The sequence below is a fragment of the Giraffa tippelskirchi genome, chromosome 2, assembly GCF_054371585.1.
Source record: "Giraffa tippelskirchi isolate mGirTip1 chromosome 2, T2T-mGirTip1v1.2.pri, whole genome shotgun sequence".
NCBI lineage: Eukaryota > Metazoa > Chordata > Mammalia > Artiodactyla > Giraffidae > Giraffa > Giraffa tippelskirchi.
The window spans coordinates 191,846,722-191,866,194 of record NC_137276.1 but is presented as its reverse complement, the minus strand read 5'-3'; the positions used below and the strand labels follow the sequence as shown (position 1 = coordinate 191,866,194).

The 19,473-nt window shown below is 36.6% G+C and overlaps 1 protein-coding gene across 6 annotated transcripts in view; it reads left to right on the top strand.

The window, feature by feature from the left end:
• Positions 1–1,276: 1,276 nt before the first annotated feature.
• Positions 1,277–19,473, top strand: part of EPHA6 (EPH receptor A6) — a 946,574-nt gene continuing 928,377 nt past the window's right edge. For 5 of the 6 annotated variants that reach the window (XM_081572572.1, XM_081572573.1, XM_081572575.1 and 2 more), the window contains exon 1: positions 1,503–2,616. In XM_081572572.1, the coding sequence (XP_081428698.1) occupies positions 2,244–2,616 (373 nt within the window). In that variant the 5' untranslated portion in view covers positions 1,503–2,243. Of the gene's footprint in view, positions 2,617–19,473 lie in introns of all 6 variants that reach the window. The other variant, XM_081572579.1, reaches the window with a different exon arrangement.

Below are 19,473 nucleotides of genomic sequence, written 5' to 3'. Positions count from 1 at the left end.
TCGACAGTAAATATAATTTTAAATCAAAACATAAATTATTGAATCATCTAACGCTTTTATGAACATTTAAGCATAATGATTTATACTATAATGTAACCTTTTAATTTTACAGTTTATAAATTGTAAACTGAGTTTGCAAATGCATATTGCAAATGATACTGACAGTCTATCAGTAAGAGTGATAGCATCAGTAGCAAAATCAGATTTTATTCCTTTGAGTACTAATACATAAACTCCATACTTGGTTATCTTTTCAGAAGTTTTTTGCATACATTTAAATTAGCATGGACACCTTTAAAGAGAGGAAGTGTTTGAATTCCGAAAGAAAGTGGAAGTACAGTCACCAATCGGAAACCTTCCTCACAACCTCAAAATGACGTGCCTTTCATATTTCTCTCCTTGCAGCCGACTTAGACTTGGGGCATCTTTTTGCTGTCTTTCTCTTTGCCTCCCACTGACTATAACGCAATAACTGGAACCACTTCAACTGTGTGTGACACAAACATAGCAGCGCTGAAACACGTCGAATGGAAGGCTGTTTTCTCCTCCAGAATTTTGTAAGCGTCGAACGCAGATCCTTTGCTCTTCCATTTACTACTTTCCCAAATCTGTGCCATTTCCCTTCCTCTGCCCTAGAGAAGAAAAATATCCTTCATAATATCGTTTTTTTTTTTCTCTAGGTTTACTTCTCTTCTCTGTCATAAATATTTTTAAAAAAACATTCTCATGAATTTTGAGGTGGGATTTTCGACCTCACTCGACTGTAAAACCCTAAGTCCGTTCAATTAAAATAACAACAGCGAATAAACTATTACGGAACTCCCACACTAGTGGCACAGATTCCTTGGCGCGCCCTTCATAAACGTGTTAAGTTTAGCCTGGGCGCATTCCTCCTCCTTCCTGAAGTTCCTAGCACGACCAGCCTCTTCCACCCGCGAGCAGTGGAGGCATTTTCTGTTGTCTACTAACCCCCTCTAGCGCCGGACTCGCAGCATCCGAGCGGCGGCAGCCAGGCGGGCCAGCGCCGGGCTTGGCGGAGCTGGGAGGCGTTCGCGGCTCGGGCCCTACCCTCCACGTCCGCCTCGGCCGCGGGGCGAGGGCGTCAGGACTAGGCTCCCTGAGACCCCTCCTTGTTAGCACCTGTGTTGCCCCCTTTCCGAACTCCCAACACTGGGGGCGAGGGCCGAGCGGTCCCACCAGGCAGCCGGCTCCGTGGAGCGCTGGGAGGGAGTGGGTGCCGCGAGGGGGCGGCTTCCGCGGGGATAGCTGTCCGCTCACAGGCAGTCGGCGCGGCTGTGGAGGCGGCCACGCACAGTTCAGCCCGTGGGCTTCTCCGAGTGCGCGGTTCGACGCCGTCATGCTGCAGGCGCCCCGGGCCCCCCGAAATCTCAGCGCCTGCGGCTGCGACCATGCTCTTGACCTCCACTGTGAAGTCGCGGCCGCACGGTGACGACAAGACCTCAGTGAGACCTCGTGCCAGGCACCCGCCCCTCTCCAGCCTGAGGTGACTCTCCTCTGCAGCTTGCTGCCTTCCTTCGCTCTCCTAGGACTAGCTGCGGAGGCGGCCGCCAAGCTGCTACTGGGCAAGTTTGGGCGACCCAGGCTGAGGAGCGGTTAGGCTGGTGCGCCGCCGCCAAGCTCAACCCGGACCCGGAGCGCTCGGCCACAGCACTCGCCCCCTCCGGCCCCGGAAATGTGAAGTCGGAGGTAGCCCTGCGGGGTGCAGAGTAGCTCTAAAACCCTGGACGCTGCTGCCGCGAAATGGGAAGGAAAGTGCTTAGGAGACTAAGTGCGGCCTCAGACAGGCCGGGGAAAAGACTGCCGAGGCCGAAGCGCGGCGCAGACGCGGCCCAATTGGAGGGGTCCGCTCTGCGGGCCGCGGCTGTCGCCACCTAGGCTAGGGGCTGAGGGCGCAGCTCGGTAGCTCGCTCGGACCGCTCGCGGCCCCGCGGAGCCTCCTCAGTCGCTCGGCTCTCGCCGCACTGGCCGGAGGAAAGTTCCCGCGGCGCCCGCCCTGCTTTTGGCTCTGCAAGTGCCCACTCTGAGTTCGGAGAGGCGCTCAGACCGGCAGAGCTGCCCGAGCCACCGCCGCACCTGGCCGTCCCTCCCCCCATTCTCGCCGTGAGGCGCCCTCCCCCGCCCCTTCGCTCCCCTCCCCCAAACCACAGCCCGAGCTCGCTCCTGCGCGCGCGCTCTCTCAGGCCCAAGTGAATAGTCCTCGCGCGAGCGGGACACGGTGGTGGATGCAATTCCGCTCGCCTACAGCCTCCAGGAGCTCCCTGGCGCCGCAGGCAGCGTCCTCCTCCGAAGCAGCTGCGCCTGCACCTGGGCAGCCTGGACCTTCGTGCCCTGCCCCCGGGGCCTCGCGCGGGGGTCGCCCCGGGACACCCCCTGTGGGCCGGGTGGAGGAGGAAGAGGAGGAGGAAGAAGACGTGGATTCGGACCCGACGCTGAACACCTGGCTGCGCTGCTGCCGCTTCTCTTTAAGGGGGAGAAGAGAGCCGGGGAGAACCATGGGGGGCAGCGAAGTCCGGGAATTCCTTTTGCAATTTGGTTTCTTCTTGCCTCTGCTGACAGCTTGGCCGGGCGACTGCAGTCACGTCTCCAACAACCAAGGTAAAGGGACCGGTGGAGGAGCAAGATGGGGCGGGAGGAGGCGGGTGCTCCGAGGGCCGGTGCGTTGGTCGCCTCTTGGCAGGTAACTTCGTCTCGGGGTGGGCTTCTTCGGGCTCTCCACACGAGGGGGTCGAGTATGTCTCCTCACCAGAGCGCCTGTCCACAGCACCCGGGGCCGGAGACCTCACGAGCTGCGGTCTCTTCTGCTTCCAAATGTCTTTAAACGGATGCGTGAGCATCAGCAGCAGTTGGGTCCCACCACTGGCGGCCGCGGGACCGTTTCCCGCTGCGCGGTCTCCACGGGAGGTCAGGCTCTGTGGTAGAGGCTTAATGGAGACTTCTGGCTCTTTCCGGTCGCTCACTGCACGGTAACATGTAGGTTCTCCCGCACGCCTGCAAGAAAGCAGATCGTTCTCGCTGTAGCCCCTGGCCAAATAACCAGACTTGTGCCTTCGATAAACCAAACCCTCGCCCAGCTACAACCCCTTTACCCCATCCCGACGAATGTAGTAGACATTTAGAAATTATTCCGAATTATTTCCAGCCCAGATGCCGAAAGGGGCCGGGGGGCGGGCATTACGTGTGAATTAAGAAGTTGTGAATATTCTATGCCTAAAGTCAGGTAGAGTGGTAAAGTGAAGATGAATAACCTGTGAAAAGTGAAAGTGAGGTTTACCGGATGGAAAGCACTGAGAATTTTTGAACTTTTTTTTTTTTTTTTTGCTTTCTAGCCAACAATCTTTATGAGACGTACTCATTGGATTTCTGCTGTGAATATTTAAAGATCTATATTAAAAAAAAATCACCTCCATAATCTCAATCCTGCTAGACTGAGAGAGGAACAACCATAAAAGTTTTCCAGCATGTACCTGGCTGGATGCTCTCACTGGCACTGTGATGACCGCCGGTGTCACCTGTTACGTCACACTTTTAAAACACCTCAAATATAAAACTTCAATTAGAGTTACCATTCAACATACAAGCCCTCGAAATAATTTGCAGATATATAAATAGAGGTTAGATGGCATGAAAATGTGCGCTTTCTTTGCAAGAGTGAGAAGGTTAAGAGAGAAGGAAATTAGAACAGCACAGCCTTCTTTTTTGTCATAAACGTATACAACCAATTTGTTAGAATCATTTAGAATCAATATTCAGTTCTCATTTATATAACTGATACTTTTGACATGCTTTTCTAATTCTTTGTCTTTTTTTTTTTTTGACCTCAAGATTGCAGTCACAAATGCATATGTCAGCTTGAAAACCATACACAACCATCTTGCCTTTGAAAATGTATTCTATAAGTACCACCTATAGTATCACGCTCTCCTATGGAGATGTATACCTTCACACACATCCCTTATTTGGTTTCAAGGACTGTTGGCGTTAAATATCAAAGGGGTAGTTACTTAATTTACCTCTGAAAATTGAACATTGTTTAAAATAACATGTAATTACTTGACCTTTTTATTGAAAGGAGAAACGATTTTTAGTAATTGGAAAATCAGACATTTGTTATACTAAATGTGTCTAGGGCTTCTAAAGAGGTATACACTTAAAGTCAAGTTTGCTAGGAATATTTTAACAGTTTTATCCTTTCAATCATGTCCCTAAATCAACATTTATATTTTCAAAGTTCCAGTAACCATCCTAGGCCCTGAGGATACTACCAAAAATAAAACACTTTTAGACTCTTCAAATGAGTAAAGAGCCATTCTACCAAAGTGTCTCAAGTATTAAGATATGACCTTTCAGGTATTCATATTAAATTTAAGGGCATAGGGGAGTTGTTTGTCAACTCTTGCAGTAATTTTTATTTATCTATTTTAATAGTTTTCTCATACTTTTACAAGACGTTTTGCCTAAAAGATTTACCAATTATATCTAATTTATGTGTGTTTTGTAAATTAGCTTAACTTAGTGAATATTACTCAACTTACCTAATAAGATCATTAAAGATAGTCTCCAAAATCTCTTAATTTGCATTGTACTAATAGTCTAAAAACACAAGCTATGTGTTACACTTGAATAATATTGTACCTAAAAAGGGTAAGTTGGGTAAAATTTAGAGTTTTTGAGCAGAATATTATGGAGAAAATATGCTCAGATTTTTTTCGTCAGGCACAAATAATTGCTTTTAAGATGATTTTTACGGCTTAAAGTTACAGTGGTTGGAAATTATGCCTTATAATATCTTGAGATAAGTTTTGAATGCTGAAATCATCATGCTAATAGTTGATAAAATGTGGAACTTTAAAATGTTATTTTTATGAACAATTGGAGGATATTTTCTTATTTGTAGTTTCAAAAATAGATGACATGAATCAACATATCTTGCCAATTTATAAACATTGAAAATATGAGGTATTGTAGAATTACTGAAGTACATGTGCAATATGGAAATATTAATGCAAAATATAAATCTTATCTATGTACATAATAATAAGCATTGATAAAAGGATTAATATTTAACTTTAAGCATATGTATTCATTTTTCTAGTAACTTTTTGTCCTAAGAGCTAATGGAATTCTTGTTTTATTTTTAAAATTTATTACAGAGGGTAAATTTTCATTTTTATATAATTTGCCTTCTCATTAAGAGTAATCACAAAGTAAACTCTTTAATGTGATTTATTTTTACCAAATTATATAAAATATTTCATGGTTGAATGAAGGCATCACCCTCTTCTTCATTCCTCATTTTGCATACATAGAGAGAATAAAAGGATCAAAAAAGTGAACTATTTCATTTTTAACACTGTGCTAAGAGTAACTTGAATATAGGAAGCATCTCTACTCTTGCTTTTTAACTGGCTGTGAATCTCCGCACCATAAAGGCAAAATAAATCAGTTTGACTCTCTTCCTATTACTGAAACCTCCTTGAATTGATCAAAAAGTAAAGCTGCTTTCTAGATCACTTCATCTGATTGAGTAAATGAAAACATGATTTGTACTCAAATTTCCCTTATTCCATTAATTTTCCCTCTGTTTAAAACCACAATATTTATTTCGTGTTGGTAACTTTAAAAGTAATCATTTTTACTCTCAAGATATGAAAACTTTTATTTTTGTACTAGAAGGATAGTTAGGAGAATATAAAATACAATCTTGTTTCATATGTCAGTAACCATGTATATCAATCTCAATGGTTAGTAGCCACCAGGGATCCATTAATTCAAAGATTACTCTGCTTTAGTCTAAAAGAGTTGATGCATCTCTCAGGGTGTGACTCATGTTTCCAAAAATAATCAATACTCAAATAATTCATTAAATCAAAATATGGTTTGAAAATGAGTCTGGTGAGTTCATTTTACTACCAACATTGTGTGAATTGATCTTTCTCCTCCACCCAGGGATTTCAGTGAAAAATGAAATACATAAGGAAAACAAAGGTTTGAGTCATTAGTTTCATTGAATTTATTAATTTCCATGAATTAAGTCTAAAATCCACTAAGTTGTGTGTAAATACAGGTGAACATAGCTGATCAGAAAAATACCTGCTTATTTAAATTCATAGACCCAAATTAGTTGAACTGACATAAGTATTGTTCACAAACTGTAAGACTGAATGTTCTTATATTTACAGAAAGGGGGGAATTGAAATATTTTCAGAAAGTTGAAGGGTGAACTTTACTGAAAATATTGAAAATTGGGTTCAATAAGGAAACCTGAGTGATTTATAAAGAATATTTCTAAAAGACCTTTCACTTATATAAAATTTGAGGGATAAACTACGATTGTAAAAGTACAAGAGGTTGAAATCACATGCCTTTCTTGTTTTCCATAAGTATGAAAACAACCTAGAATATAATTTCTTTTACATTAACAAACTGAAGTGAGCCATTTTAGAATTAGCCATTATGATTAGTATTTAAAATAGAATATAAAATGTCATTGATACGCACTGGTCATCTAAATCTCTTTGTTCTGAGTTTGGGATAAGACTATATCTAAAATTTTTTTCTTACACAAAAATTATACAACATTCTTTAAGGATCTTGTCTTCAAACTAGAAATAACATGAATAAAGCAGTTTTAATATAGATTTTCTCAAGGGGCAAATATATATATATATATTTAAATTAATGATTAAATAACATCTTTTTACATTTTTAAAATACTTTCAAACTTTCCTATATAGAATTTATATTATTCTTATGTTACAAAATTAAATATTAATAAAGATCCAAGAGTTGGAAATTTCTTCTTCAGTAATCATTGCTAGTATAAATAAGTAGCAAAAGGCATCAATGATTTCTTGTATTTCCTTCTACTAATTTTTTTCACCTGTGACAGACACCATATCTCAATCACTCTCTCTTCTTTCACACACAGGAGTACTTCTGACTATATATTTCTTTTGTCCTGAAAGGTGAGAGAATAGATGTTATCTTACACTGTCCATCAGTCAACCAAATCCCTAAAGTTATAGAAGTTTCTTGTGTTTTTGACTCACCATTTCTTGGGACTATAAATACAGTAGAGATCAGTACATATAGTTAAGTGATAAACATGGATTAACTTTGTTCAGTGTATTTTGTTAATCATGTAATCAAACTAAACTTATACAGAAGGATTAAATTGTTTATACCACAGTGTTAACTTTTAAATAAAAATTATATATATATATGTCTATATATATACATTTAAGTTGTGGAACATAATTTGATATACTATGTAGTGTTCTGATCAACTTGCAGTTTCTTTAGGACTGCCATTAGTTCTTTAAAAAAACATATTATATTGCCTCTACTTTTGCCTTATTTTTATTGAGTATTCTGTTTTTGATTTTAATATTTATATGATGAAGAGAAAAAAGAGTAAGTAAGCCAGACCTCATAAATGCCCTCATGGAATTTATTTTCTAGTAAGGGAGACTGACAAAAAATGTGGAAGTAAATGAAACTATATACTATGGAGTAAACAATAAAGGCCCTGAGCAAATAACAGGAGGGACCCACTATTTTAAATGTGATAGTTGGAGAGGCCTATCTGGGAAGTGACACATAAATGACATTCTCAAGGATGAGAAACAGCTAAATGTACAGAACAGGAAGAAGTGCATTCTAGGTAAAGGGAACTACCTAGTCAGTGACTTTGAAGGGAGATGAGCTTGTCACCTTTGAAGAAATAAGTCCAGTACGGAACTGGAGCTTACTGAGCAAAGAAGAGAGTAGCCTAGAGTGAGGTTTGAAAGAGAGTGAGAAAGCAGATCCCACAGAGAAGAAAACAAGCCATGGAAAGGAATTAGGTTTTAATATTTTCCTTGGTAAAATGGGAAGCTATTGAGATTTCCACCATTTTTCATTTTTAGAGCATTATGGCTAGCAAGTGGAAGAGATAATTGGAAAATGAAAAAGAGTAGTGTTAGGAGTCTGTTGCAGTTTTTAGGGACATAGGGAAGGGTATGGTGGCCAGGCTAGCATGGTGATACTGAGGGGGGATAAGAAGATGGATTTGAGATACCTTTTGGAAGTAGGATTATGGGATCATCTTATAATTACAGAAAAATAAATGTAGATATTCAGTATTTTATCACTTTTTCCAAGGGACCTGAAAAGATTTTCATTACTCTCCATAAAAATGATCTTGCTTGTAATAGTTGATTATTGACAGCAGATAGGAAGGATGGGGTGAGAGGTCCATTCTCTACTTTATTCTGCTCAAACTATGATTTAAAGCATAATATTAATAGTACAATTTTATTTCAAGCCATTGCGCATAGCAATGTACACTCATATTGGATCAACAGATGAAATTTGTTAATGCATTTTTGACACGATAACTTAACATATATAGTTGTTTTTTGTCAGAGTGGATAACGGCACAGGTGGGTGGAGATATCTTAACAAAGCAATATGGTGATCCAACAGAATCTATTAAAATACAGAGAAATATTTCAAAGTTTGGCTTATGTACCAGTTTTATTCATCTTTGTTATGATCAGACTACTGTTACTGAAAAGAAAATAGAAGTGATACTAGATATAAAATAGGCGTGTTTTCACATAGTTTCTCTTAGTCTTTCTTCTCTGCATTTTGTTAAAATGAAGAGAAACAAATACATATTCAGGACGCTTATAAAAGACTTAGGAAATTAGATCTTAAGATGAGGGAAGAATTAGGCCCTCCACTCAACAACAGTAAATTGCATGTAACTTAAAAACTTTCCCTGATCAGTTATTGTTCATCACTGTGAGTTGCCTACTACTACTACTAATATATGACAGCAATTGTTAAATATATAGAAGCATACAAATCTTAATTTAATAGTCCTAAATACTTTGTATATATTTGGAAAATCGATACTCTGGAGATGTTTCATTTAAACATTTGTAAATATTCTTAAATGTACATATTCAAACATAGTAAATCTTATACTTTAGTGTTTAGAATGTTCTGGAGAATACTATTTTATAGTGATTTCCTTTAGTAAACATTATGAATTCTTATGAGATATACAGTTTTGATTTTCAATGATAAATATTATGGAACTGAGTGATAATGTTTGTACTTTGAAAAGGTGTTTATCAGAGCCTACTAATGGGGCTTCCCAGGTGGTGCTAGTGGTAAAGAACGGCTCTGCACAGGAGGCTTAACAGACAGGTCTTGGATCCATGGATCAGGAAGATCTCCTGGAGGAGGAAATGGCAACCCACTCCAGTATTCTTGCTTGGAGAATCCTATGGACACAGGAGCCTGATGGGCTACAGTCCATGGGGTTGCAGAATCAGACATGACTATAGAGACTTGGCATTACATATACACACTGTTAGGTAGGGTACTTACTATATGTAAGAATTCAAGAAGTTTTCCTTTAAGAATATATTAATATAGTTCAGTGAAGAGTTTCCAGTTTCTTTCCAAGTCTAGTAGGAAAATTTTCTATTTTCTTAAAATTAGATCCAAAATTAATTATTTTTTTATAATTAGAAAAACTTTAAAAGTGCATTTGTCATACGATAACAAGTAAGAGTACTGATGTTCAGCTCTCACATTTATGTATTGATTATTTGAAAGTAATATCTTTTTTCGTTAAAGTTTATCTCAAAGTTAAGAAAATAAGTCACTCAGCAGCCACATCTTAAAGTATCTTCCTGTGTCAGGCATTATGCTAGATTCTAAGATAGAATTCTACAACAGATTCTAAGCCAGATTCTACAACAGTGATTATCATGCAGTTTCTATTGCTCGGGGCTGGTGCACTGGGATGACCCAGAGGGATGGAATGGGGAGGGAGGTGGGAGGTGGGTTCAGGATGGGGAACACATGTACACCAGTGGCGGATCCATGTCAATGTATGGCAAAACCACTACGATATTGTAAAGTTTAGCCTCCAATTAAAATAAATAAATTTATAATTAAAAAAAGAAAATCAGCCTTCTCTTTTGATGTGATATATCCTTGAGTAATTGATAATTACTCCTTAATTGATGATTTTTATAAGATGAATTTTACAGTAAATGATATGAGGGAAAGAAGGAAGGATGTAAAGTAATACTACTAATACTTTTGTGTGTTTTTATTTGTAAAATTGCTTCATAGGGATCTTCTACTATTAGTTTATGGGTGGGCATATATTTTATTTAATTGCATGAAAATTAAACATAATTGTGCATTGAATAAACACAACCATGCATAGAAAATATAAATATTTCAAATCTGTAATGGCTTTCCATGAACTGACAGATGGAGGCAGGTTTTGTTTAAATGATATTAGACTAGCTTTTTCTGGTGTGTTTATTTAAGGTGGATTTATTATTAAAAACTGTGATTCATGGTGAAGAAGCTAGTTTCCAGTTTCAGATAGCAGCAAACATACATCTTAATTGAGTTTTGGAGCGAGAACTGGGATGAAAGCATGTATTTGCAGTCCATGTCCTGAAAAATACATTCAGCTACTTTCCCAGGATACTGCTGTGTCCTCTAGCTATTGGCCTGTTTGATGATCTGAACTGGCTGGAAATAAATGAAAAATCACCACTCTTCCTCCTATCATTTTATAACTTCAGTTGTAATGTTATACTTACTTTCTGATCATAGAAGTTATAGCATCTCTTTAGAAACTGAATGTTCAAGAGTTAGAATTAGTTATGTATTATTTTATTCTTGTAATGTTTAGTATCTGGATATATGGGATATTTATATACATAACTTATTTACTGATGTTAACTTACTAATAACATGATAGAATGATTATGTATTATTTTAGGTTGATTGCTGTAATACTCATATTTGTGATATATGAGCATTGCAAAGAGAAACACTTTTTCTTAAAATTTATTTTTAATTGGAGGATAATTGCTTTACAATGTTGTGTTGGCTTCTGTCATACAACATAAATCAATCATAAGTATACATATGTTCCCTCCCTCTTTAACCTCCCTCCATCCCTTATTCCATCCCTCTAGTTGTCACAGAAAACCAAGTTGAGCTCCCTGGAGAAATACATTCTTGAAATAGTATGTAGAGTATAATATCTAGGATAAGTAAAAGCACTTACACATAATTAAAAAAAATCAATATATGAAAATTTTCCTACATATAATGATTATAATTAGATGTATTTTAAACAAGTTAGTAAAGCAGGAAATATTTTATATATTAGGAATTAAAAATGTATTACATTAATGTATATTCCAAATAAGAATTATCTAGAATTAATTGAAATGATTACCTCTAAATATGAGTTGAAGTATATCTCAGTATCACCTTAATTTTTACTTTAAAAGGCACAAATGTGTTCCATATGTTGCTGGCACATTAATATTGTAAAAATAATTAAAATTAAATGTTTAATTAGAAAAACTATGTAGGCCAATAAATGTTATGCTAAAATTTGAAATCTCAAGCAACTGAAGTTTATTATATAGTACAGTAGCTAACTAGCTATAAACATGCAAAATGAAAGAAAAATAGGGATAGAAAAAAAATGAATTATGGTACTATTTTTAAAATGAACCTAATTGGTTAAGGAGTTTCTCTTGTTATATATATCTGACTATACCCTGGGTTAGAACCTTAATCTCTGCAAGTGCAGAAGTGTCCTTATGTCAGACAATGTTAGCTAAAACTCTTTTTAAAAAATCCTGAAAATTTCCTTTCACTCTCCTTCTATATTTAAAATAGACAACATTTAAATTGTGAATGTAAGTGAAAATAATTAGTTGTTGTCATTATGTGTGACAGGAAAGAACTCAGCAAACTAATAGATAGCATTGTACAAAATTATAAGACTTTAGTCAGTTTCTAAAAGTGAATAAAATCTATGCATTAGTCCACTTGTTAAAAGTTATAACACCTGAACAACAACGATAACAAAACCCCAAGACTGTAATAGCCAGAACAATTTTATAACAGTACAACATTTAATGAGGAAAGTACACTGTTACCTTGGCTATTTTATATTCTCTATTTAATGAAGGAGCATTCAGAAAGAGATCCTAATTTTTATCTGAAAAAGAACTATTTCAGAAGTGTATATTGTTGGTATAGCATATTATTTAGCATGGCTTAAAAATAAATGAAAAATAACATGTTCCAATTTTATTGTTATTTTTATGATATACATTAGAGGAAATATTGTATCTGTATTATAATAACTTACTGTCTTAAAATGCTATAGTAAAATAACTTTATTTTATAGATTAGAGAACTATAGTTCACCCTGGTTATTAAAATAACAGGTAGTTTGTTTACTTAAAATTACATGTGTAAGAGCCTTTATAATATTCACTAGTTTATGGCCAGAAATCTATGTATATGTATATGCACTATTTTTTAGGCTTTTCAAGAGCTTTATACCCTAGTAAAGAAGAATTAAAATGTAAGAATTTAAATTTAGTATTCTAGAGTTTTAAATACTTGTTAAAGCTAAATGAAAAATATCCCCTAAAGTTACGAAGCCTTAAAATCAGATGAAAGTGTTAGCCTGTTTCTTTTATAAAGTTCTGAAATGCCTTTCCATTGTAATACAGATGTAGTTATCTGTGGGTTTTTGCTTGTTCATTCTTATTTTTATTACTATGTACACAAACTTCAGTTCTTAATCTGTATGGTTTGTTTGTATATATTTTCCTATAATTCTCAATTTAGTTCAGATTAAATATATATTCACGCAACTTTTAAATGAAATATATTGAGCCTATATGTTTTTTCACTGTGCTGGGAACAGGAAACATAAAGGTGGGTTACTTTGCCTTGAAATTCTGAGAGCAAAAGATTTAATTAATGAGGCTATTTATATGTTAGTGAATATTTGACAAAGTAACATGGATTTAGCTGTTCCATAGATAAATTCACATCTATGAGCTATTGTTTACAGAGATGAAAATATGAAAGTACCATTTTCACTGATCTATGAATTAATATATGGAGACACTGAAAATACATGTTAATTTAGTACATTGACCATGGCTCCCTCAGCGGCTCAGCAGTAAAGAATCCTCCTGTGATGCAGAAGCCACAGGAGACATGGGTTCAATCCCTGGGTCGAGAAGATCCCCTGGAGGAGGGCATGAAAACCCTCTCCAGTATTCTTGCCTAGAGAATCCTGTGGGCAGGAGCTTGGTGGGCTATGGTCCGTAGGTTTGCAAAGAGCTGGACACGACTGAAGTAGCTTAGCATGCATGTGTGCATATTGACCATGATGATATATTGGCCCTGGCTTTGTGTGACTACTAGAAATGAAATAAGATCTGTCCCCTTACATTGAGGACAAAGTTGTAAAGTTGACAGTAAAATACTAGGTTGATGAAAAAGTAATTGCAGTTTCGGACCATGAATTTTAAATCATTATAACCAGGCTCAAACACATCTTATTAATCAAAATAGGAACCATTACAGTCAACACATTTTTGCCAATGAGAAATAAGTTTATTCTTGTAGTGTAAAAATCTGTGCTTCAGGATTCCAAGGACTCTTGGAAAGTATTTTCTGTCTCCTGCTAGTTGTGGAAGTGTTTTCTCTGCAAAAAGTTGTCGAGATATTTGAAGTGGTAGTTGGTTGGCAAAAGGTCAGGTGAATATGATAGATGAGACAAAACTTAGTAGCCCAATTTGTTGAATTTTTGAAGCGTTGATTGTGCAACATGCCATCAGGCATTGTTCCGGAGAAGAATTAGGCCCACTCTGTTGACCCAGTGCCGGCTGCAGGCATTACAGTTTTTGGTGCGTGCGTCTCATCAATTTGCTGAGCATACTTCTCAGATGTAATGGTTTTACTGGGATTCAGAAAGCTGTAGTGGATCAGATCAGCAGCAGACCACCAGACAGTGACCATGACCTTTTTTTGGTATAAGTTTGTCTTTGGGAAGTGCTCTGGAGCTTCTTCTTGGTTCAACCACTGAGCCGGTCATTGCTGGTTGTTGTCTAAATCCACTCTTCTTTTTTCTTTTTTCTTTTTTTTAATTAATTTTTTAATTAATTTATTTATTTTAGTTGGAGGCTAATTACTTTACAGTATTGTAGTGGCTTCTGCCATACATTGACATGAATCAGCCATGGGTTTACTTGTGTTCTCCATCCTGAACCCCCCTCCCACCTCCTTCCCCATCGCATCCATCTGGGTCATCCCATTGCACCAGCCATCAGCAGACGAATGGATAAGGAAGCTGTGGTACATATACACAATGGAATATTACTCAGCCATTAAAAAGAATACATTTGTATCAGTTCTCTTGAGATGGATGAAACTGGAGCCCATTATACAGAGCGAAGTAAGCCAGAAAGAAAAACACCAGTACAGTATACTAATGCATATATATGGAATTTGAAAGATGGTAATGATAACCCTAAATCCATTTTTCGATACAAGTCACAATCCATTCAAGAAATGGTTCAATGTTGTTGCATAGGATAAGAGAAGACAACACTTCAAAATGATCATTTTTTTGATTTGCGATCAGCTCACAAGGCACACCACTTATCAAGTTTTTTCACCTTTTCAATTTGCTTCAATTGGCAAAGGACCATAGAATGTTCAATGCTGAGTTCTTCAGCAACTTCTTCTGTAGTTGTAAGAGGATCAGCTTTGATGATGGCTCTCAGTTGGTCATTGTCAACTTCGAATGGCTGGCCACTGCACTCCTCTTCTTCAAGGCCCTTGTCTCCTTTGCTAAACTTCTTGAACCACCACTGCACTGTACATTTGTTAGGAGTTCTTGGACCAAACGTGTTGTTGATGTTGCGAGTCCTCGCTGCTGCTTTATGATCCATTTGAACTGGAAAAGAAAATCGCTTGAATTTGCTTTTTATCTAACGTTATTTCCCTAGTGTGAAATATAAAATAAAAACTATATAAATATAAATAAATATAAAATAAGCAGCAAGCAATGTCACTAACAAAAAAATCAAGCAAGAAATGTGCATTAAGATGATATATAACATAACCACATTTACTTAAGAATGTATTGCAATATCAAACAGCAGGTTCAACAGTGCAGAACTGCATCAACCTAACACTAGCAATTTAGTGAAGATAAAGGGAAATGATTTTAAAAACTGTAACAAAAAATCTTGAGTTACATATGGGAAATTTAAGTGGGTCTCACATTTATTCATTCATTTTTATTATGGTTCATTATTGTAAATATATATAAGTGATAAGAGAATCTGATGGGACTGAAAACATTATGGAAAACAGTATGGAGGTAACTTAAAAACTAAAAATAGAACTACCATATGACCAACAGTCACACCTCTGGGAATATACCCAGAGAAAACCATAATTCAAAAAGACACATGTGTCCCAAAGTGAATTGAAGCATCATTAAAATAGCCAGGATGTGGAGACAACCTAAGTGTCCATCAACAAAGAAATGGATAAAGAAGATGTGGTGGTGGTTGTTGAATATTGAATATTACTCAGTTATACTCAGTATTACTCGGCCATAAAAAAGAATGAAATTGGATCATTTGTACAGATATGAATGGACCTAGAGACTACCATATAGCATGAAATCTGAAAGAGAAAAACAAATATTGTATATTAACACATACATGAATCTAGAAAAATAAAGATGATCTTATCTGCAAACAGAAAGAGACACAAGTGTAGAGAACAAATGTATGGATGCCAGTGAGGGAAATGCAGGGCAGGTGGGATGAATTGAGAGATTGGGTTTGACATATATGCACTATTAATAGTGTTGTTGTTTAGTTGCTAAGTCGTGTCTGACTTCTTTGTGACCCCATGGACTGTAGTCTGCCAGGCTCCTCTGTCAATGGGATTTCCCAGGCAAGAATACTGGAGTGGGTTGCCATTTCCTTTTCCAGGGGATCTTCCTGACCCGGGGAAAGAACCGATGTCTCCTGCATTGTCAGGTGGGTTCTTAACCACTGAGCCACCAGGGAAGCCATGTACTATTGATAGTATGTATAAAATAAATAAGTAATGAGAACCTACTCTATAGCTCAGGGAACTCTACTCAGCACTCTGTAGTGACCTAAATGGAAAGGAAATCCAAAAAATGGAGCTATATGTATATGTATAGCAGATTCACTTTTCTGTACAGTAGAAACAAACGAAATATTGTGAAACAACTATACTCTAATAAAAATCAATTAAAATGTATATAAGTAATAAGAGAATTAAAATGAATGACTCTTCTGGAAACTTCAGTTTTTAAGCTACTTTGAGTTAGTTTTCTTCACTTGAAGATTAAAACATATTCTTGTGTATAAATAAAAATAATCCAAGGGATTGATGTCTTAGACTGGATGTAGAGTTTTTAAGTAAGTGGCACCACTTGACTCTTTCATTAAAAGTTGTATCATATTCTTTAAGAACTAGCATATTTAATGATGGTGGCTGCTTTTAAAGATAAACAGCACAAAAACTATTAACAACGCAAAATCTTGTGGTTTTGTGGGTTATATATGGTTTTGTCTGCTGATTATTTTATCCTTAGATAATGGTAAAATTGTAAACCCTGTATGATTTATATTACATGCAATTTAAAGAGGAAAAATATTTCTTTAGTTTCCTGTCATCTGAAATTCTTGTTTTATTGTGATTTTCTCATCCCTACCTCTATTACATATTGGCTTTTAGAGGTGTTTCACAACTTGGAAATTGCTAGTATTCTTTAATGTTGATCTTGAGAAATTAGATAAATTACTGTTTGATTGATCTGTATTTTATATTTGATAAATGTGCCTGTAGAGGAATAGAGGGATAGAAATTGCCAGAACTAGATATTTTTAAACAGAGAAAAATTAATAGCAGATTATCCATGATTAGCTGTTGACATTTAAATTTGTACATTTAGAATGTCAAAAAGCACTGAAAGCTATCAATTTAGTTTCTAAATTATAATAATATTATTTTCACATCCAAAATTTTATGATTCTCATCCTTCCTTCAACCTAGAGGTATATTTAAAATTAGTTGAAATAATTGAAGATCTTTTGACAAACTTAACTTTTAATAATTGATTAATTGAAAAACTACAGATCTGTGAAAAGCTTAATGAATTATATCTTTGTGTGCATCTAGGTTTGTTGTTGTTGCTATGATTATTATTATAATATCTTAGTGTAGACATTATTTCTAACTCATGAAAATAAGTATCTTTATAAAGATATATTATGATTGGATTAATGAATCTCCTGCTTTAATCATTATACAATACCTGGAATGTAGTGTTGTAATGCTATATCATAAAAATGATTTTAATCTGTGCCAGAGTATATCATAAGTCTTTAAAGTGTTTTCTTCCACAGAAGGTGATTTGCCTAAGCTGTGATAATCTGAGTTGTTGTCAGGCTACACTAGGGTGATGATATTTTTTGAGGTTTGATATCTTAATTGTAAAAGATTAAGATTTCAAATATGCACTACCGCACATAAGCCACATTTATTATGGTATAGCTCCTATTCTCTAAATACACACTTGCTTGCTTGGAAGCTCTGCTTCTAATGTGCACCAGAATAGGGGAAGCTTAAATAGTACCTCTAAAACTAAGGAAAAAGCCACACATTTTCTTTTTAATATACTTGTCTCTGATATACTTATTGTCCAGATCTAAGATTATCTTGTTTATTCAGTTGTTCTCAAATACTGATATAAAAATTTGGACTTAATTTTCTTCCAGTGCAAAATTAGGGAATATTTCATGCAAATGGACTTTTTAAAATTTACCTCATTTAGTTAGTCTTAACTAGGTATGATAATAATTTTATTTTATGTGTAAGTTCTTGATATACTGTTTATGTGTGTCATGTTAATTTCAAGTATTTTTCCCAAGTTACTTTTTGTTGTTGTTGTTCAGTTTTGTCCGACTCTTTGCGGCCCCATGGCCTGCCATACTCACTTCCCTGTCCTTCACAATCTCCCAGACCTTGTTCAAACTCATGTCCATCTAGTCAGTGATGCCATCCAACCATCTTATCCTCTGTAGACCCCTTCTCTTGCCTCCAACCTTTCCCAGCATCAGGGACTTTTCTAACGAATCAGTTCTTCGCTTCAGGTGGCCAAAGTATTGGAGCTTTAGCTTCACCATCAGTCCTTCCAATGAATATTCAGAATTGATTTCCTTTAGGATTGACTGGTTTGATCTCCTTGCCATCGAAGGGACTCTCAAGAGTCTTCTCCACCACCACAGTTCAAAAGTGTCAATTCTTCAGCACTCAGCCTTCTTTATGGTCCAACTCTCACATCCATACATGACTACTGGAAAACTCATAGCTTTGACTAGATGGACGTTTGTCGGCAAGCTAATGTCTCTGCTTTTTAATATGCTGTATAGGTTGGTCACAGCTTTTCTTCCAAGGAACAAGTGTCTTTTAATTTCATGGCTGCAGTCACCATCTGCGATGATTTTTTTTTTTTTATTACTTCTTGGATATCAAGACTGGCTTTAGCTTCCAAATTTTCCACTTACCGTTTTTCCCCTCTAGTATTTGCTTCTGATAACATTCAGACGTTGAACAATAGGCAGTTGGGAAGCAAACACCTATTTACCAGTCATTGTAATAGTGCTTTACATACCAGTATAACTCCTTGCCAAGATATCAGTTATAAAATTACAGCTAATGGAACTTATGTTGAAGTGGGATTTTCTTACCTTCCAATTTAAATCTAAATCCTCCGAAATCCACTTATTCACAGTAACTAGAGTGATTTATGCCTGCCTAGTTATAGGTAGGTAGAAGAGGGAGAGGAAAAGATAGGCTCAAGGTATAGGGATATTTACATCATTTATTATACAATGAGAATGACAAAAAAGTGATTGCCCATGACTCTATGGCAGGTGTGACTTTACCTTGCATCCACACACATACAGAATCTTCTGATCTTGTCTAACTTGGAAAAACTTCTTGAGTCAAAAGCTCAAAAACAGTTGAAAGGGGGTTGAGAATTTGAGTAAGAATTTAGGCTGAATATTTAGCTGAAATCAAGGAACTTTCCTTCCTCGGTTCTCATTTCTCAACACTTAATATTTTGGGGGAAGATCATAATTTTATGGAATGATGTCTATTACTCTTTTTCTTAGTTAATTTTTAGGTTTTTAATGGGTAAAGAATCTTTGCACATCTTATTTAACTATATTTTTCTAGACTTTTTATGGCTTCAGGTTAATATATGATGCCTTAGGGTACTATGACAACAAACATTTCTTTTGAAGATGTAAAGTGTTCTAGAAAGCAAATAAACAGAATGTTGAAAAAATATTCACATAGTTAGATCTATTAATTCTACTTTTATGAGTTTAAATTCTAGGGGAATGTGTGGATACAGACAGGCCAGAATTTATATAGGGATTTTCATCTTGGCCTTATTTATAAAACTGAAGAATTGGCATCAAAGTCAATGCTCCCGATAGGAACATCTTCATAGAGACATAACTTCTTTATTTG